At 39.5% G+C, this 22,015-nt stretch overlaps 1 protein-coding gene across 1 annotated transcript in view; it reads right to left on the minus strand.

Moving 5' to 3' along the window:
- WDR19 (WD repeat domain 19) overlaps window positions 1–22,015 on the minus strand; it is an 80,587-nt gene that overhangs the window by 40,464 nt on the left and 18,108 nt on the right. Inside the window, exons 10-16 of the mRNA XM_081812441.1 lie at window positions 21,532–21,654; window positions 13,811–13,960; window positions 8,714–8,861; window positions 8,389–8,593; window positions 5,834–5,993; window positions 5,520–5,630; window positions 3,005–3,114 (exon numbers count right to left, since the gene is read on the minus strand). Coding sequence (XP_081668567.1) covers window positions 3,005–3,114; window positions 5,520–5,630; window positions 5,834–5,993; window positions 8,389–8,593; window positions 8,714–8,861; window positions 13,811–13,960; window positions 21,532–21,654 — 1,007 coding nt within the window. The remainder of the gene's footprint in view (window positions 1–3,004; window positions 3,115–5,519; window positions 5,631–5,833; window positions 5,994–8,388; window positions 8,594–8,713; window positions 8,862–13,810; window positions 13,961–21,531; window positions 21,655–22,015) is intronic.

Raw genomic sequence — 22,015 nt, forward strand, 5'->3', positions numbered from 1 at the left:
TAATAATTCTATTTTTAACTTCTTGAGGAACCTCCACACTACCATTCACAGTGGCTGCACCAGCTTACATTCCCACCAACAATGCACAAGCGTTCCTTTTTCTCCACATCCTCACCAACACTTGTTTCTTGTGTTTTTGATTTTAGCCATTCTGACAGGTGTGAGGTGATATCTGTTTGTGGTTTTGATTTGCATTTCCCTGATGATGAGTGATGCTGAGTGCCTTTTCATGTGTCTGTTGGCCATCTGTATGTCTTCTTTGGAGAAATGTCTGTTCGTGTCTTCTAAATAGGCCACTTTTGATGATGCCTTTTAGGGCACTATACGGTCACATGAATGAATCATGTGACCATAAAAATCAATGTATTTTCCAAAGGCCCAATATTTATAAGTAGAATATGTATTGAAAGGATCAGCGTAGACATAAAGGAACACTTAGGATTACAGTATTGGCAGCCCTGGTTCTTACTGAGATAAAAAGTATTATACATAATATAAATAATAATAATACTCCCATAACTGATGTTAACATGGATCTTCATATCCAGAAGACCTATTTATTATCTTGTTTTGATTATCTGGGACAGAATGAATCCTGTGATTTGTGGCTAAGACCCATTTGGAGATCCATCTTCTCTGAAAATGGCATTATCTGAGACCTACCTGAGCTCCACCTTACCAGTTGAGGCAAGTTATCCAATCTCGCTAAGCCTCACTCAGTTTCCCCACCTGTTGGTATACAAGGAATTTTTTGGAAGAGAAGCCATTCTGCTGTTTAAGAACTTTGTTTTGGACAGCCCAGGCTTTGTGGTCAGCAATGTTTCTAAGTGGAAATTTCTAATATTTGGACCCAATTATGTCAACACAGCTAGGGATGTTTCTTGACAACAGGGATAACAGTTCCTCCATCAGGAGCCTGAGGTTTTCCTTGGGCAAGCCCAATTAGGAGAGGCTAAGTTAAAATTTCTGAGCAGTCACTTTATTTTTATGTTATTTTAGCTTACTCACTTTATTATTATCTTATTTTGGAACTCTCATATGGATCTAGCTGATTAGTCTACTCTCAGACTAGAGAACTAAATCCTCCCCACAGGTGACAGACTGCTTTGACCTAATCAAGGTCTTGAATGCGTATGAAACAGACATGGAATTGAGCAGAGGCCTGGGGCCTTAGGGGTCAAAGTCAGAGCAGGTGGCTACTGGGATATTTGATGATGATGAGATCCACCTACTTAGTTACTATGATTACAAAGGAAACTCTTGATTGTTGGGGACTTGGGTATGTGTCTAGATCAGAGTCCAAATAGCAGTGAAAGTTTTGGGAATTGGTGGCTAGAAAGTGTTGGAAGTTAAAAAAGTATCAACAACAAAGCATTGGCTTTCAACTGGCCTCAGCTCATCCAACTATAATAAGACAAAGTTTGAGTTTGCTACAAAAGCTTCGATTTCCTCCAAAAAAGAGAAAATAAACGTCTTTGGCATGGTCCAAGGGTTTACTAGGTTGTCTGTGTTCTGAGAGGATATGGTGGGTCATCTCCCAATATAATGACCCTTTTCCCTTCAGCACAGAGGTTTTGTGCTCTAAGACCCTGTCACTACTCTCAGGATAGAGATGGAGGGCCAAGGCACTGGGAGGCCTTGGCCTTTAGGTTATGCACTAAGATTGCAATTTTCCCTTCTTAGTATACGAAGTTACCTTTTTTTTTTTTTGAATAAGATTTTATTTTTAAATAATCTCTACACCCAACATGGGACTTGAACTCACAACCCTGCGATCAAGAGTCACATGCTCTATGAACTGAGCCAGCCAGGTGTCCCTACGGAGTTACTTTTTAAGGGGCCAATATATGACAAAATTAAATTGAGGTTGACTACAAAAGAAATAAAATCTCTAAAAAGTTTTTATTTGCAAAACATAAAGTTTCAAATAAGGTAGCATGGTTAGAAATGAAAGACTACTTTTTGACAGAATGATTTCTACAGCTATAGTTTGGGTGTCAGTACTCTCAATGAATCCAGTCTGCTGAAAATAAAGTAGAACTATATAAAAATATTTTTAAAAAACCATTAGAACCATATTTTCTTTGTTCAAAGACCAATACTTTTCCACATTTCACTATTTTTGAAATTGGAATGTATAATAAATGTCAAAAGAAACTGTCCCGTTGTGATAGTTGTTACTGTACGTACCTGTGTGAACTTGATTTGCAAGTAAATTATTCACTTGAATTGGTAGCACTAACTATGGCTGCCTGTGAGCTTAAAACTGGATCTTGAATGCTTCTAAAATCACACTTTTATCCTGCAATGAAATATAAATCTACAGTCTGTCGATTAAGACTAATCACAATTAAGACTGTTGAGCAATGAAGAGCACCAGAAAACTCCAAAGCTCTTGTAATAGATTGTTTCCCAAGGTAGGAGAGATTTGTGAAGCCTATTCATGCAGCATGAAGGATTATTACTCAAGCGCTGAATAACCACCTGTGAAAAGCTTCTGGCTTGACTTTCAGCCCTAATTTTTATCCATATGCAATTGAATTTAAAGAGAGAAAAACTGTAATTTTAAGCAAACAGAAGATGTAGACCAAATTCTGTGTTTTTTTTCAATATGACTTGAAATTACACTGCAAATCCTCAAAGTGTTCAAAAAGGTCAAGATCATGAACACAGGCTGTGTGTGAAAAGCAGTCCGTCACCCCAATGTTAGGTGTAACTGTTGTTGGCCAAGTGTGATTCAAAATAGTATCTAGACAGACTCTGAGTGTAGGAAAGGCTTACACCCAGACTTCAATTTTGATGCTGAAAATCAAAGTGGATAAAGGCCTGGACAAGCCTTCACTAGTGAGAAAAGACATTTTTTTTGGAAGTACAAATAATATAGCTTTTTACCCCTAACCAACAATTATTCAATCAATGGAGGGCCTTCTCATTAATGGCAGTTTGGAATTGAAGATATTCAGCAGTTAGCGACTGACTGAAAAACATAAAGAGAAGGACTTACGTGAATTCAAGCTGAATGGCATATTCTTTTGATATAAACGGCATCTGGTCTGGGGCCAGCCGCTTTGCCAGTTGCAGGGCACTGTCCCAGTGCTGTAAGTCCCTTCTCATCTGCCGGGAAGAGAAAGAGAGAGACCTTAATTCCAAATGAACAAATTACTCTGCGTAGTCACCATACAGTGCTAGTTTTACTGGAAGTGATCAGAAAAGCTTTTTGTTTAAAAAGTGGAACTTGACCTTGGCAAGGATAGTATATTACTCGAGCATACATTCTCAGTGGGAGTGACAGAGCTCCCACAAGGGTAAAATTAATTCTTGGAGAGCAAAAACACCTTACTATTAAAATGGTTTATGGTCCTCCAAAACTCAATCCTACCTAACAAAATATTATTCTTTAGTATTTCATTTTTACCAATAGGAAAAAATTAAATTGAATTAAAAATCAATCCAATCAAGATTAATTTTTCTTATTAGAGGGGAGATAATAAAAAAATGAGAAATACTTTACTATAGGAATTGATGTGTAACACCTGGGTGGCTCAGTCAATTAAGCGTCTGCCTTTGGGGTCCTGGGATCAAGTCCCACATCAGGCTCCCTGCTCAGTGGGGAGCCCACTTCTCCTCTGCCAGCCACTCCCCCTGCTTGTGCTCTCTCTCTGACAAACAAATAAATAAAATCTTAAAAAAAAAAAAAAAAGGAACTGACTTTATTTCCTGAGAAAATCTGAAGCTATATCACAACACGAATAATAGCAAACATAAATACAAAATGTGACTGTGTCTTTCTTCCTGGCTCCTGTGGTCTTTTATCTTCATCTGGCACACAATTCCAAACATAAACTAATCACTAAAAATCTTTTAGAGTTCATTCCTCACTTTATTCACACTTTGTAAAGAATTAATAACAGCTAACACTTTTCAACTGCTCTTCTTTGCCAGGTACTATTCAAGGGCATTAGCTTGTTTACTTTTCCTAATTGGGCCTTTTGCAAGGAACTTTTCCTGTACCCATTTTAGAGATCCAGAAACTGAGGCAAAGAGAGGCTAGTTTTATATACAAAGTTATACTGCTGGTACCTGGCAGAGCTGAGCGGTAGGGCTGTGCCTCTGACCTCTTTACCTAGCTAACTCCTCAGCCTTCAAATTGAGGTTAAAGGAATGACAGGTGCAATCACCCCTCTCCACTGGTAAGTCATCACCTCAAATCCTTTACAAATCTGGTAGCACACGGCAAGTGTTCACAACTAAATGCAGAAGAATTAAGGTGACATTTTTGCCTTCATATTGCAGCCATAGTCCTACTTCAATGTGTACCAGTTCAAATTCTGAAAATTTCTCAGGGTGTCCTCAATTATTGCAAATAATATAAAATTAAATTTTTTTGTTAAAATTAATTCAGTTCACTTAAAATTTAAAAATGAAAATTTGCTGTAGGGCAATGTGAAAAAATGAGGTTGTAAAACTAATAGCAAGTATGTTTTCAAAACACCTCCTCTACGTAGTTGTGGAAATGCTGATTTGAGGTAGGATAACGTTAATGACAATAGCTACCACTTTGCATCTTTACTATTTTTAAAAAATATTTTATTTATTTATTTGTCAGAGAGAGAGCACAAGCAGGGGGAGTGGCAGGCAGAGGGAGAAGCAGACTCCCCACTGAGCAAGGAGCCCGACGCAGGATTCAATCCCAGGACCCCAGGATCATGACCTGAGTCAAAGGCCGCTGCTTAACCGACTGAGCCACCCAGGCGCCCCAGCATCTTTACTGTTGATCAGGCTCTGTCGCAAAAGATCTAGCCTCATTTTTAAATCTTTACAAGAACCCTGTAGGCCAGATATTGTTACCCCTACTTTAAAGAAATGGGACCCAGGACACAGAAAAATTAAATAACTTGTCCAGGGTGACACAGAGCTGGGATCTGAACCCAGACATGTCAAACGCTAAAGTTCCTGTTCTTAATTGCTACTCTATATAGCCACTTTGCCCTTGCATTGAGCTAGGTCCTTCTCCCTGTTCTAGTCCTTCCCCTGCAATGCTCACCTCTGGGAAACCAAGGTCCTCGGTCCACCTCTTAACACAGAATAGAATCTCATACACCAAGTAAAAGATACATGTAACCTCAGTTTCCCCATTTGGCAATAGAGAAAATAACTATCTTCTGGGATTGTTGTGAGGGTTAAATGAGTTAAAATATGTCAAGTGCTTAGAAAAGTGCCCAGCACATGTGGGCTCTCGATATAAACCGTGGCTGTTTCCATGTGTGTGCATTTTTGTAAATTACATAATCTGTTCTCTTCGGACACAGTGAGACTTGAAATTATTTGGTAACATTACAATAACATGCCTTTTATGGTTCCGCAGAACACAGAATGAAAGTATTTCTGAAGTTAATGAATACTCAGGGGTCTTACAGCTGAAATGTCTAAATTCCAGGAGGCGGAAGGCACGTGGTTTCCGGTGCTGAGAAATGTTAACTATGCAAAGGGGATTTTCCCATCCCTATCTGCTGCCATACCTCCAGGGCAGCAATAGGACAGCTGGATGCAAGGTACAGGTCCTGAGCCAGGTTGAAATCACTAGTAAACATGGCAAGATGTCCTGCCAGAAGATTGTAGTCTTCTATTCCCTATAAATAAGAGGAGTTTTTATGAGAAGAAATACAAGGGTTTCATTTTTTTTTTTTTTTTTTAAAGCCTTTCCTTAGTAGGAAGTGGTAAGGTTCTATCAATTAACTTGCTGAGTTAGGTAAGATTAACCACAGAAACGTAAAATGATTGAATAAATACCATTTAAATCCTAATGTAGTAATTCTCATGAGCTGCTGTCTACCTTTATCTGTTCCAAGGACATCACCATGCCAACATTTCCAATGGTCCGATAGATGCGGATTGCAAACTCCACTTCCATGTGATGGAGACAAGCTCTGGCCAGCTCATTCCAGGCAGCGTGATCGTCCAGAAGCTTGCACATTTCCCAAGCATCAGAAAACCTAGCATTTGAATATATCAGTTTAATCAGGGAGCTCTACTTGCCCCCTAGTTCGCAATTTTCAGGTTATATATAATTTAATGTTAGGTCTTAATTTTTGCAAAACATTTCTTCATCCGTAATCATCATTTCCAAGTTATGAAAAACTACATAAACTTTTCTTCCTTTATTGTACAGATAAATGTTTTTTCTTGCCTGGGTGGCTCAGTCTAGGTTAAGCTTCTGCCTTCGGCTCGGGTCATGATCCCAGGGTTCTGGGATCAAGTCCCGCATTGGCCTCCCTGCTCCACGGGGAGCCTGCTTCTCCCTCTGCCCCCTGCTTGTGTTCTCTCTCTCTCAAATAAATAAAATCTTTAAAAAATATTTTTTCTTGAATTTCTTTTACTAATCTGAATCTAATCTGTGTAACCACCCTCCCTCATTAACAACTAACTCTTTTTGTTTGTTTATTTTTGGGTTTACTTCACACATAGGTGAAAATTATTTCTGTTCTCACATAAATCTAGTAACAGTACTCTACTCCTATAGATTTGGAAATTTAAAACAGGGGCCAGCAAACTATGGCTGACAAGCCAAATCCAGTCAGCTGTCTGCTTCCGTGACCCAAGTCTGACTGGAACAAGGCCACTCAGTCCATTTTTTTAGGGATTGTCTTGGCCGCTCTTGTGTTACAATGGCCGACTTGGGTAGATATGAGAGCGATCCCATGGCTTTTAAAGCCTGATATGCTCACCATTTGGTCCATAACAGAAAAAGGTTGCTGACCTCTGGTTTAAAACATGACCATAAATGCCAATTAAACTTTCATGCTACATCAATGCATGTATTACATCTATCCATCTAGTCACCTAGGCATTTTCCCACCCAGCGCGCATTTACTGAGCTCCTATTTTGTGCCAGAAACTGTGCTTGGAACCAAGGTACAAAGATCAAACACACAGTCATTGTCCTTCAGGCAGTCATGACTGGGGAAGGTGGAAGAGACAGTAAGTCAATGGATGATCCTGACACAGTGTGATAGAGGTAACTGCGCTTCCAATACGTGAATCTGTGCCAAACGCTTTGCATAAATTCTCTCACTGGATTACCCTAACAACCCTACTCACTAAGGAATATTGTCGTTTCTCCCTTACAGATGAGGAAACGTGAAGCTTAGAGACCTCCCAAGACCATCACGCAGCAGTAGGAGGAAAGTGCTCTAAACCACTGTATCTACGGCCCCGAGGCAATCAGCCCACCAGGAAGGCCTCTAACCCAGGCTGCCAGGGGTTAGGGGGTGCAGGGGAGGCATCCCGGAGCAGGAGACGGCTCAGTTGAGTGTGAAGAATGCAGAGTTACTACAGACAGACATAGAGGAAGGGCATTCTGGGAAGAGAAAGCTGTATGTGTCAAGGCAAAGAACCATGAAAAGTATCACGTTCAAGCAGCCAGCAGAACAGAGAGGGAGTGGAGGAAGGGATAGTTGAGGCTGGTATTAAAGCAAGTGGCCAGTACGTCATACTGAGGTCCCCGAGGAGGAGGGATTTCTTCCTCAAGCCAAGGGGAAAGATCTCCAGCAGAGAGTGAGAGGATCAGACTGGTATTTTCAAGTGTGGCGAATAGATGAGTTTGTCATGAGGCCATCAGCAGAGAGAGCAGTCGGGGAGTGGTTACCTTATACGTTATTCTGAGTGAGGGCCTGAGTTAGTGGGAGAGTATGGGGCGAGAGGAGGGTGCAGGGAGAAGAGGGTCTGGTGTGTGGGTGTGTTGGGACATGTGTACGTGGGATTAGTACTGGGGGAAAAGAGGGGACTGGGGAAGATGAGTTGTTTTAAAGAGAGCAAGTGTGAGGAGCTCATGGACTCCCAAACACACAACTGGTAGGCAGTGGTAAGTACAGCTTTAAGTGGAAGATACACGTTTTGGAGTCAGCCTCTTGTGAATGCTACTGAAGCCAAGTAAGTAGAGGAGATTCATTTAGGAAGAATAATTAGAGACGAGAAGAGGGGGCTCATGGGACCCTGAGGAACAGCAACATTTAAGACATGGTCAGAGCCACAAAGGAAGACTCACAGCGGCCGTAACAGGTAAGAAGAAAAAGCAGAAAAAGGAAATCCCAAGCAAGGCAAAGCCAAACTTCTTATGTTGACATTAGGATACTGTTGAAAATTAGGCTTATTAGAATTTCACAGTAAGTGTGCTATTTGGGTGAGGAGAAACCTCTCTGTTCCGAAGGGCTTAGGACAACAGTACTTCCTTTAGAATTTACACACATTCTCATCCCCGTGATCTTGTCTGAGCCTCACAATAATCCTGCAAACAAGGCCAATACTATCATCTCCATCTACTTCCATAGGATATGACCTTTAAAATCACAAAAGCAAATGAGAACTCCTGAGAAGTGCTTGGAGTCCTACCTTTTGAGCATTAAAGTCTGTGTCAGCATTTGCTGCAGCTCGTTAGGCCCCACATCTTTTAAACAGTCCAGGAACTTGTGGGTGCTCAGGTAGATGTTGTTTATTTTTCCACTCTGTGTCTGGCAGGTTAGCTCCCCATTATACAACAGCAAAGGTCTATGAGAGAAGGGGACTTTGGTGCCTCCAGCCAAGATGACCTTGGATCCTAGATTGGAAAACAGACATCTTAATGCTAAAAGTGGATCCTCAGCACATAAATCAGAAGGGAATGCTTTAATTTCATTGTCATAGAAATTTATTTACCAACAAAAAAGTGATTAAGTACCTTGTATCGTGTCCTTGTGAAAGACGTAAGTGTACACCTTATCATCATCGTAAGCAAGAAATACGCCTTTATCCATCGGCCAGTTTTCCCAAAGAACACCTTTAATGGTTGGTGAAAAGTCTGGAATCTCATAGGTAGCATCATTAACCTACAAAACAGGATTTACAGATCTGCCCCACGTCTGCACTGAAATTGTCCTCGCTGGCCTTGGTAGGAGCCTGTTTGCTGCCTTGGTTGGTGTAGCTTTCCCACCGCGTTCACCCCAACAACACTCCAGCCATAGCAGGAAAGAAAGTTCCTTTTCCTACTCCTGTACTAGATCCCACTTGAAAAAAAAACAAACAACCCTGTGGTTTGTACGGCAAATCAAGACTTTTATCTAAAACATGGTGCATTTTCAGGAAAAAAGACAAGTCTGGACACAAAGCTTCAGCTTAAGAAAAAAAAAGGCTGAAGTTGCTGAAGACAACGGAAATTTAAACTACAAACACACTTGTGTTCAGAAAATTTTCAATACCTGGTATAGAAATGTTCCAGCTAGAGAAGAAACGAATTAATTCATACATATTTGAAAATCAAATAAACTCCACTAGGTCTATTTTATTTCAAAAGCTTCTCTAGAATGCATTCCAATAAATATAAAATGTACTGTTAGTGTTATAAGCTATTAAAAAAAAATCAATGCACATATTCCAGGGGCCTCGGCAGAGAGGCTTATATATACACTGAATGTGAAGCTGAGAAATACCCGCCTCCTCCCTACCCCATCTTGCTCTCAAAATAAGGATGAAATGTACGATTCTTGCAAAGAATAACTAATACCATAGAGCTATGCTGTCCAATACAGCAGCTACTATTTCACAGCCACATGTGGCTATCTGAACACTGAAATGTGTCTAGTCTGACTGAGGTGTAAGTTCGAACTATCTACTAGATCTCAGGGAGCTAGTATGAAAAAGAGGGTAAAACATCTCATTTTTTATATTGATTACATACTGAAGTAATAATATTGGGTTGAATACATTAGCATTAATTTCACCTGTTTCTTTTTATCTTCTTTAAAAAAATGTGGCTAGCAGAAAATTTAAGATTATATGTAGTCCTAATTATATTTCTATTAGATAGTGCTACTTATCAGGTATTATGCTAATTACTTATATATTGCAACCTCATTTAATTCTAACTTCATACTGTACAAGATAGGCATTCTTTTTTTAAAGATTTTATTTATTTATTTGAGAGAGAGACTGCAGAGTGGGGGGGCGGGGAGAGAGAGAGAGGGCACGAGCCGGCGGGGGGTGGGGGGACGGGGCAGAGGAAGAGGGAGAAGCAGACTCCCTGCTGAGCAGGGAGCCTGATTTGGGGCTCCATCCCAGGACCCTGAGATCATGACCTGAGCTTTAAGTCAGGAGCCTGACATGGGGCTCAATCCCAGGACCCCAAGATCATGACCTGAGCCGAAGTCAGACACTTAACCAACCGAGACAACCAGGCGCCCCCAAGATAGGCATTGTTATGCCCATTTTGCGGATGAAGCAGCTTAGGCACAAAGAAATTTGCCCAAAGTCACACAGCTAGTAAGTTGAAGAGCCAGGACTTGGACCCAGCAGGCAGTCTGGCCCCCCAGTCTCTGCTTCTAACCCCTGTGTGACACTGACCCTTGGTTTGTGCAGAGGAGCACACCAGTGCCACCAGACTGGGGGCAGAATTTTTTTAAAAAGGTAACCATTTGTTGAGCACTTATCACATGGCAGGCACTGCATAAATGCTTTATGGACATCGTCCCATTTTGTTTTTACATAACAACCTACCGAGTAGGTAGAACTGCACCCATTTTAGAAACGGTGAAACGGGGACTCTGATCAAAGTGAGGGCTCTGGAGGAAGCCACCCTGGACTCAGACCACAGATGCCATTTTCCGTGTGACCTGGGACAAGTTACTTATCTTTTCTAACCTTAGTTTCTTCACCTATAAAATGGCCAATAGTATGAGTACTTGTTGGGGGTGCCCGACTGGCTCAGTCAGTAGGACATGTGACTCTTGATCTCAGGGTTATGAATTTGAGCCCCAGCTTGGGCCTAAAGTTTATTTTAAAAAAATATATGAGTATTTATCTCTGGGGCTGCTATAAGGATTAGGAGATACCTGATATATATGAGGAGTACTCAGCACAAAAATATTAGTTGTTATTATTACTAATCTTAAATCCAGGTCTGTTTGTCTGTCTTCAGAGTCCATGTGCTTAACTTCCACACCCTACCTATTGATGAACTTCCTGTAATATATCACGTCATCCTTAATGGGCTTATAGAGTGATGGGGTACAAGGCTGTTATATTAGGGCATCTGTAAGGAAAAAGTCACCTCTCCCAATTTTCCTGTATAATGTCAGTCGCTTCCTTACACTTCCTATACACAGTGAGGAAAAACTGGTTGAATAAACATACATATGAGGGAACCTGCATGTAAATATAAGAACTTTAAAGAGGAACAGTGGTCATCTGAATAGTTATATTTTTTTTTCTTTTTTTTTTTTTAAAGATTTTATTTATTTATTTGAGAGAGAGAGAGAGAGGGAGAGCCTGAGCAGGAGGGAGGGGCAGAGGGAGAGGGAGAAGCAGACTCCCCACTGAGCAGGAAGCCCAACGTGGGGCTCGATCCCAAGCATCCTGGGATCACCACCTGAGCCCAAGGCAGACGCTTAACTGACTGAGCCACCCAGGCGCCCCTGAATAATTATATATTGTCATATATGTACAGCACAGAAACAATGTTTCTCTAGGATTCACTGAAGTGGAGTAGAAGAGTAAGCTGCAGTAGTAACATGCTATGACAGGGTGAGTGATCAAATGAAATCAAATGCACGGCACTCTGGGCTGGAGGCCAGGGGCCTCCTCCTGTGCCCTAGGCGGTGAGGAAGGCTCCGCACCACAAGCCCGCCTTCCCCTTCCCTGCCAAGCTCACCTTACTTGTAGAAAGACTGAGCTGGTGTTATTTACAAGAAGAATTCACTCCTGTAGGCGCCATATTCCCCTCAGATATCGGCATATTCCCCTGGGATATCTAACCTAGCAGTGAGATCTCACTTTGGATAAAAGCAAACAGCCACCCACAGGTTGGGTTAGAGAGGGCCTATGCTCTCACACACTCAGGCTTTTGTGTGGATTTTTTTTTCTTAACATTTTTTTCTTAACACATAATGGAGCTGCAGGTTAGAGTTGGAAATAGGAGTGGGAACGGGCAGCAGCAAGTGAGATAATTCTGGAACTGGAGGGGTTTAAGGGTGGTAAAGCAATAAAGAGGCAGGGCTTTAGCTAACACCTGCTAAATAGCTACCACGTGCCCGATCCTGTGTTTGGAAGAATCAACTCACTGAAACCTCACAGCAACTCAATGAGGAAGGTCGTGTAGCCTCTTTAACAGAAACTGTCAAGGAAAGGAGGACTGTAAAAGGTGAAAGAAAAATGCATCAACTCGTTCAGACTGCTCGAACTCCTCACCCTTTCACTAGAGGTCAGACCCCAGTTCTGCCTTAACTCCTGTCAGTCCCTGATTTCCCCGCCTGCCTTCTAGGTACCCTCAGCAGCAGCTTCCATCTGTGGTGAGCCCACCCAGGGAAGCCGGGCAGCTCGGACGGGGGCCCTGCTACAGAAAGGGGATCTGTCCAAGAGGGATTTCCTGATCAAGTAGAAAGAACTCAGGGTTATCTTCCTATTTATGTCATTTTTTCCTCACTTGTTCTGTGACTGGGAGAGGAATGGGATGAATGAGAATTGGCACATTGGGAATTTTGCTTAAATAATCCAGATGCTCCTGTGGAAAACTGTTATATTTATCAAAGATAACAGATTTATCAAAGAGAAAAAGAGAAAAAAAGAAAAAAAGGAAGAGAAAGAGACAGACAGGAAGGAAGGAAAGGAAGAGAGAAAAGGAAGGAAGGAAGGAAGGAAGGAAGGAGGGAAGTCTCAGTATCTAGTGAAGTGGACAGTGAGGGGAAAGCGGTCTCCACTGAGTGGCAAAGCACAGACACCAGGGGAGCAGTTACTAAGATGTGTCTGAGAGGGGCGACTGGGTGGCTCAGTCGGCCAAGGGTCTGCCTTAGGCTCAGGTCATGATCTCAGGGTCCTGGGACCAAGCCCCGCATTGGGCTCCCTGCTCAGCAAGGAATCTGCCTCTCCCTCTGCCCCTCCCCACCCTGGTCGTGCTCTCTCTCTCAAATAAATAAATAAATAAAATCTTAAAAAAAAAAAAAGATGCATCCGAGAACAGCTGTAGGCTATATGAACTGTGACCAAGAACATACTAAATCATTAACTGGATATCAAAAGTAAGTAAAGAAAAAATCCAAGTATAGTAAATGATGTAAAAACCCATCTCCTTTTTCTAATTTATTTTAAAAAACAGTAAGGGATGTATAAAAATAAGAGTAACTGATTCTAAAAAGGGTCCATCTGTTTTTAATCTATCTTATTCAAAAATACCTTTTCTTTCTGTTCAGGATCATTAAGGCAAGAGGAAAATCAAGTGAGGTGGGCAGAAAGGAGTCCCTGCCCTCTGAAGCTTATGGCATACCTGGAGAGAAAAGTCATTTAAATCAAGACATACTGTAACACTTTCCAGTAAATAAGGTTAAAGTGGTACAGAATATAACTATTATTCCATTTAAAAATCTTTCTGGGGGGCACCTGGGTGGCTCAGTTGTTAAGCGTCTGCCTTTGGCTCAGGTCATGATCCCAGGGTCCTGGGATCGAGCCCTGCATTGGGCTCCCTGCTCAGCGGGAAGCCTGCTTCTCCCTCTCCCACTCCCCCTGCTTGTGTTTCCTCTCTCGCTGTGTCTGTGTCAAATAAATAAATAAATAAAATCTTAAAAAAAAAAAATCTTTCTGGGACTGACACTATGAAGAACTGCAAAATAATGGAAAAAGTTTTCTTGATGTAAATAATTGTAAAAATGGATCACAAACATGATTTAACGAAGTACTCTAATCCTTGAACTAGTTAAGAAAAATGATTTTATATATAATATACATTAAAAACATTTTTCTTTGTATATTACATTTTAAAAAAATGAATGCTTAAGAAATCTTCCAGACTTACTGGACAGTAGACAAATCCATCACTTTTTTCATCAATGAAAACTAATCTGGTCCCATTTGGATCAGGAAAAATCTTTTTCACACCAACAGGATGTCGATAATCATTAACAAATTGCCAGTCTTCGATGTAGAAATACTGAATGACACCAGTCTAAAAAAAAAAATCCAGTAATAGAAATATAAACATTGTCAAGAAAATAAGCACTTAAACACACTTCCAATTTTAAGAGAAAATGTACCATATTTTTCATGCAGGAAGAGTCTAAAACTAATATTTACTATATGTAAAGGTACAAATCCAAGAAAGTGAGAATGTACATGTGATTCAACAGTAAGTTCTAATATTCTTAGTGATATTAAAGCATAATTGATTTTCAGATTTTCTACTTATAGGAAATATCCTTACTGTTTCAGAATAACTTTCAAATCATGTTATTTTTAAATATTTTTGCTGTTAAGACCAATTAGAAAATTAAAACAAACAAAACCACCTCATGTAATCAATTGTATTTCTATATATTAGCAATGAACTATAGATACCAAAATTTAGAAATACATTACCATTTACAATCACTCAAAAAAGATGAAATATTTAGGTATAAATTTAACAAAACTTGCACAGGATTTGGATGCTGAAAACTATACAACACTGATGAAAGAATCAAAGAAGACCTAAATAAGTGAAGGGTATACTGTGTTCATGGATTGGAAGACTCACCATAATAAACGTGTTAATTTTCCCCAACTAATATACAAGTTTAATATGATTCCAAAACAAATCTCAAGATTTTTTGTAGATATAAACAAGATTATTCTAAAATTTGTATGAAATGGCAAAGGAACTAGAATAGCTAAAGCAATTTTGAATAAAAAAAGAATAAGGTGGGAAACTTTGACTACTCAACTTTAAAACTTTTTTTTTTTTTGGTATAGCTATAGTAATCAAGACTGTGTCATATTAGTGAAGGGACAGACACACAGATCACTGGAACAGAATAAAGAAGCCCAGGATGGACCCACCCAGATATCCTTTACTGATCCTTTTTTTTTTTTTTTTAAGATGCCCGCACTTTTATTTTAAATAATAGCATATTGAGGTATAACTCACATACCATGCAATTCACCCACTTAAAATGTACAACTCCATGGCTTTTAGTATATTCACAGAGTTGTATAATACTTGATCACAATTCATTTTAAAACATTTCATCACTTCAAAAAGAAACCCCACTTAATAGTCTTTCCCGAGTTTCCCCAACCTTGTCCCACTCCCCCTCCGCAGTCTAAGGCAACTACTTACCTACCTTCTATCTCCATAGATTTGCCTATTCTGGACATTTCATATACATGGTATCATACAAAATGTGGTCTTTTGTGATTGCTTTCTTTTACTTAACATGATGTTTTCAAGGTTCATCTATATTGCAGTATATATCAATATTTTATTCCTTTTTGCTGTCAAAGAATATTCCATTGTGTGGATATGCCATATGTTGTTCACTTGGACATTTGGGTTGTTTCCACCTTTTGATTATTATAAATAATGTTGCTATGAACACTGGTGTACAAGTTTTTTGTGGACATATATCTTCATTTCTCTTGGGTATAACCTAGGAATGAAATTCCTGGGTCATATGGTGGCTATGTCTATTTATTTATCTATTTATGTATAGATTTATTTATTTATTTTAGAGAGGGGGAGGGGCAGAGGGAGAGGAAGAAGGAGAGAGAGCATCTCAAGCAGACTCCCCACTGAGCACACAGCCTGATGTAGGGCTGGATAACATGACCCTGAGATCATGACCTGAGCCGAAATCCAGTCAGATGCTTAACCAACTGAGCCACCGAGGTGCCCCTATGTCTAATCTTTTATAGAATTACCAGAGTGTTCTGCCAAGCAGCTGCACCATTTTACATTCCCACCAGCAGTGTATAAGGGTTCTGATTCCTCTCCATCCCCATCAACACTTGTTATCATCTGACTTTTTGATTATAGCCATCATAGTGGATGTGAAGTCGTAACTTCACATTTACTTCTGGGAACTTTACAGAGAAGTGAAAACCTTTCACACAAAAACCTGTATATGAACGTTTATAGAAGCTTCATTTGCAATAGTCAAAATCTAGAACCAATTCAGATGCCCTTCAATTGGTGAATGCTTAAACAAATTGGTATATCCATACCATAGAATACTACTCAGCAATAAAAATGAACAAATTATTGATGCACACAATGACTCAGATAAATCTCCACAGAAGTATGCTGAGTGAAAAAAGGCCAATCCCCAAAGGTTACATGGTGTATGATTCTACTTATGTAACATTACTGAAATGCCAAATTATAGAAATGGAGAACAGAGTACAGTTGATCCTTGAACAACACAGGGATTAAGGTTACTGAACCCCCACCCTGACAGTTGAAAATGCATGTATAACTTTGACTCCCCCCAAACTAAATTACTAAATAGCCCTACTATTGACTGGAAGCTTTACCAATAACAAATAGTTGATTAACACATACTTTGTGTGCTAAATATATTATATACTGTATTCTTCCAATGAAGTTAGAGAAAATAGTATAAGAACCATAAGAGAAAATACATTTACAGTACTGTATTTATTGGAAAAAAACCCACATATAAGTAGACAGGTACTGTATTCGTTGAAAAAAAATCCACATACGGGCGCCTGGGTGGCTCAGTTGGTTAAGCAACTGCCTTCGGCTCAGGTCATGATCCTGGAGTCCCGGGATCGAGTCCCGCATCGGGCTCCCTGCTCAGCGAGGAGCCTGCTTCTCCCTCTGACCCTCCCCCCTCTCATGTACTCTCTCTCATTCTCGCTCTCTCAAATAAATAAATAAAATCTTTAAAAAAAAAAAAATCCACATACAAGTAGACTCATACAGTTCAACCCCTGTTGTAACCCTTGTTGTAACTATAACTTTGTTACCAGGGATCAAGGCTGAGGTGAGGGCAGGAGGCAAGTGGGGGTGTCTATAAAATAGCAACATGAAGGTGTCCTTGTGGTTATACAATTATTCTGTATCTTGACTATCAATGTTAATATCCTGATTATGATATGTAATATAATGTTACCATTGGGGGAAACTAGGAAAAGAGCATATTGGATCTCTCCGTTTTGTTTCTTATGTGGGATCATTTTGTATTGTTTCTTAAAACCACCTGTGAATCTACAATGATCTCAAAATAAAAAGTTTAATTAAAATAAAAGCACATAACATCTTGGACTTCTATTCAGGCCAAGATAGAGTAACAGCCTGGATTTAACTTTCCTACCCCAAACAACCAAAACCAGTAGACAAAAATCATGAAAAAACAAGTTTTCAAGATACTGGAATGAGGCAACAAAGAACAATTTCTGCCTGAGATTTTGGAAACAAACCAGGTAGGCCCTGTGAGTTCTCCAGCTTTTGCTCTGAGAGTTCTCAAGGCATGGCAAAGGGAGGAGGATGCAGGCAGAGCATGGCTCCCCAAGCTGAGGAGATGGAGCTGAAAGTCTGGGGAGAACAGGGGGCTGGGGTTTGCAGGGCAGAGTACAGGAGACATAAGTTTGGGTTGCTGCACTGGGTCCACTCTGAGTCCTTAGCAGGTACTGTCACTGCATGCATGTGAGAAAACCACAAGGCCAAGGAAAGAACCATCCAAAGGGATTAGAGCGAACAGGAATAGTAACTATTCCCAACAGCCAGACTGGAAAAAATCACAGTTCACAAGGCACTGGGTAGAGAACTCAGAAAGATCAGAAGTGGGAATAATTAGCTATAGACTGAGCAGTATTTCACATCTGCCTAAGAAATCATAAAACCAGACTCAAAAAGGGTCAAACTACATCTAAGTCAATTAACTGCATTCCAGAGCAAAGCTCAAGAATATTTTTAGAGGGGGCGCCTGGGTGACTCAGTCGGTTAGGTCATGATCTCATGGGTCCTGAGATTGAGCCCTACATTGGGCTCTGTGCTCAGCAGGGAGTCTGCTGGAGATTCTCTCCCTCTCCCTCTCCACTTCCCCATGTTTGGGTGTAAAAAAAGACTATTTTTAGGAATACAAAAATATCCAGCATCCCAAAAGGTAAAATTACCAGGTATGCAAAAAAGTAGAAAAGATGAACCATAGCTTAAAGTGGTTCAATATGATTGTGTATTTTTTATTATTTGATTTTATCTAATTTGTTGACTTATTAGCTACAACTCTATTATTTTAGTGGTTTAGGTTCTGTAGTATACATACAACCTGATAACAGGCAACTACAAAAGATCTACAGCTAAAATCATACTAAGTGGTCAAGAACAAGACGAAGATAGCCATTCTCACCATTCCTATTCAACAATGTATTAGAATAAAAGGCATCCATGGGGCACCTGGGTGGCTCAGTCGGTTAAGCATCTCACTTCAGCTCAGGTTATGATCTCAGGGTCCTAGGATCGAGCCTTGTGTCTGGCTTCCCACTCAGAGGGAAGTCTACTTCTCCCTCTCCCTCTGCCCATCCCCCTCCTAGTATTCTGTCTGTTTCTCAAATAAAATTAATAAATAATATAAATAAATAAATAAAAGGCATCCATACTGGAAAAGAAGAAGTAAAACACAGACATACAGATGAATGGAATGAGCAATTCCAGAAAAAGACTCACACATTTATGGACAATTTGATTTTTGACAAAAGTACAAAGGTGATTTAGTGGAGGAAGGACAATCTTTTCAATAAATGGTGCTGGGACAACTGGAATATCTTTAAACAAAAAAATGAACTTTGATCTAGACTTCACAGCATAAACAAAAATTAACTCAAAATGGATCATAGACCTCAGTACAAAACATAAAACTACAAAACTTATAGAAGAAAACACCAGAGAAAAACTCTGTGACCTTGCGTTAGGCAAAGATTACTTAGATATGACACCAAAAGCACAATCTGTAAAAAATAAATTGGTAAGCTGGACTTCATCAAAGTAAAAAAATTTATTCTCTGTGAAAGACACTGTTAAGAGAATGAAAAGGCTGGGCGCCTGGGTGGCTAAGTTGGTTAAGCGACTGCCTTCGGCTCAGGTCATGATCCTGGAGTCCCGGGATCGAGTCCCACATCGGGCTCCCTGCTCAGCAGGGGGTCTGCTTCTCCCTCTGCCCTCTGCCCTCTTCCCTCTTGTGCTGTCTCTCATTCTCTCTCTCAAATAAATAAATAAAATCTTAAAAAAAAAAAAAAAAGTTAAAAAAAAGAGAATGAAAAGGCAACGGATGCACTGGGAGGAAATACATGCAAAGCATATATTTGATAAATTATGGACTTGAATACAGAATAAAGAACTCTCAAAAATCAATAATAAGAAAACAACCCAATTAAGAAATGGCCAAAGAAATTTGAACAGACACTTCACCAAAGATATAGAGAGAGCAAACAAGCATATGAAAAGATGCTGGTGGAGAGGGAAGGAGAGAAGGAAAAAAAGAAAAAAAGAAAAAAAGAAAAAAAAAGAAAAGATGTGCCACAGGAGTCCCCTAGGGAAAAGCAAATTAAAATCATACGCAAATAAATGAATCATGGAACACTACATCAAAAACTAATGATGTAATGTATGGTGATTAACATAACATAATAATTTTTAAAAAAAGCAATGGTCTTCATTTGAGCAAAAGAAAAAAAAATCACAATGAGATTTCACTACACACTTAAGAGTGGGTTAAATTAAAAAGATTGACCATATCAAATGTTAGTGAGGATGTGGAGGAATTGGAACGCTCACACACTGTTGATGGAAATGTAAAATAGTACAACCAATTTAGAGAACAGTTTGTCAGTTTCTTAAAAACTTAAACATACATATATGCCATATGATGTAGCCATTCTCCTTCTCAGTATTTATCCAAGAGAAAAGAAAGCATATGTCCATGCAAAGACTTGAACATGAATGTTTATAGCAGCTTTATTTGTAAATACCCCATACTGGAAATAATCCAGGCTGGAAACAACCCCAAACGGGAAATCCCCAATGTCCATCCTTAGGTTCATGGTTAAGCCAATGATGATAAATGTATACTATAACATGCCATCCCAGCAAGAAAAAGGAATCAACAGTTGATACACACAAGAAGGCAGATAGAAACAAGTACATACCATATGATTCCATTTACATAAAACTCTAGAAAATAGAAACTCATTTATAGTGACATCAGGGGCAGGAAAGGAAGGAGGAATCATAAAGGGGCATGAGAAAACTTTTGGCGATGATGAATGTTTACTATTTTGATTGAGTTGATGGTGTTTCACAGGTATATGCATGTCAAAATTTATCAAATTGTGGGCTTTAAATAGTAGTTTGTTGTGAATCAATCATACCTCACTAAAACTTTAAGAAACATATTTTCAGAATCATTCAAGAAAGAGATTGAGATAAATGCTGACTTATGGACAGACCACCACACCTTGAGTTCTTATTTCAAAATGCCGTGTGGGATAGTGGAAAGAGTGGGTTTTACATCACAAGATACTGTTCAAGTTCCACATCTGTTACAAACTTACTAACCTCTTAATCTTCAGTGTTCTTCAGTCTCTAACATTTCCCTGATTATTTTATAAAACTAATGAGATAAAATAAGTGAGATCAGGGCTTTATAAACTGCTACATCTCATACAAATGTATTATATTTGCTGTAACTTACCATATCCCTTACCACTTTTCCTGACACATGAGACCTACCCTACTGGTGTATATTAGTAAAAAGATGATTATTTTAGGTCGAACTTAAAGTCTCTCTTATGGCAATAAGTATGCAACAAGACATGCTTTTTTTAGAAAACAGTTTAACGTGAGAAAATGAAACATTTGAAAGTCAATAATTGTTTTTCTAATGTGGAAAACAGTGCCCTTCCTACCTTTACTAAATTCTTTTAGAGAATGAACAAGACAACAGGTATGATATGCTTTGAAAAATCTTTGAAAAATTTTTACAAATGTAAGATGTTATTACTATAACTATGTTTTACGTCCATCTGGCTAGTGTAATATTTAGAGATTTAGGGTACTGGTGGTTCAAAAGACCAAAGATTGGGGCACCTGGATGGCTCAGTTGGTTAAGTGTCTGACTCTTGATTTTGGCTCAGATCATGATCTCAGGGTCGTGAGATCGAGCCCCACAACAGGCTCCACACTGAGCATTGAGGCTGGTTAAGATTCTCTCTCTTCCTCTCCCTCTGCCCCTCTCCCTCCCCAGCTCACTCTCTCTCTCTAAAAAATAAAACAAACAAAAAAACAACCACCAAAAGATTGAAGTGGGATTCCCAATATTCAATTAATTTTGCCATTTATTAAATGCCTACTAAATGTAGGCACTGGAGATCTAAAGTTGAATGATACGTCTTAGGTTCATCACCAAAATAAACCCTTACAGCATCTAGATAAGGAAAATGAGGCTTGGAATGGGTTAAGCAGCACGTGTTGAGTAAGAGAACTGGCACTTGAGCTCAGATTTTCCAGACTCTTTTCACTCTGCCATCAAAATTGCTTATATAATCACAAAAGCACTACTAGCAAATCATGGGACCTATGTGCTGTACATAAGTGTGTATAAAATGTAATGTATATATGTTACATACATACATCTATACGTATGTATATATTATGTATATATTATATATATACACACACATAGATATTACAAAGCAAAAATTAGGAAGTCCCCTATGTTCTATATCAAAGAAGCCAGTACGTACATCTGTACCATAGATGAGGAAATCACCAGTTAAGGCATGGCATAAAATACGGCACTTATCATCCACTGCTGGGAAAAGCCGAGTCTCACGTTCTTCTTGAGCATCCAAGATTTCACTTTCTATCTAAAACATAAAGAATAATAGTACCTTATAGATTTGAGTAAAGCTGGTCTGCACCATCTGGGAGATAGGCGAGGGTCTTCTTCCTAAGTTCGATTAAACATTCAGACTCATTAGACTACCCGTCTATTGAGAAAGACATCAGACAAGAACCACAATCGCCAGCGGGGCAGCATTAAACATCCCTCTTTAGTGGGAATAATCTTTGCAGCAGGCTCTGCAGGGGTCTGGTAGCTTTTCTCTTTGGCTTCCCAGAAGCAAAGAGCCAAGAAATAGATGTAGGAGATGCCCCCTTGCTTAGAAGACCCATATTTCAGGAGCCAATATCTTTTGAACAATTTAATAGGTATAGTTTCAAGTATCC

This window comes from Leptonychotes weddellii, chromosome 2 (assembly GCF_054177405.1).
Source record: "Leptonychotes weddellii isolate Sample4059 chromosome 2, ASM5417740v2, whole genome shotgun sequence".
Taxonomy (NCBI): Eukaryota; Metazoa; Chordata; class Mammalia; order Carnivora; family Phocidae; genus Leptonychotes; species Leptonychotes weddellii.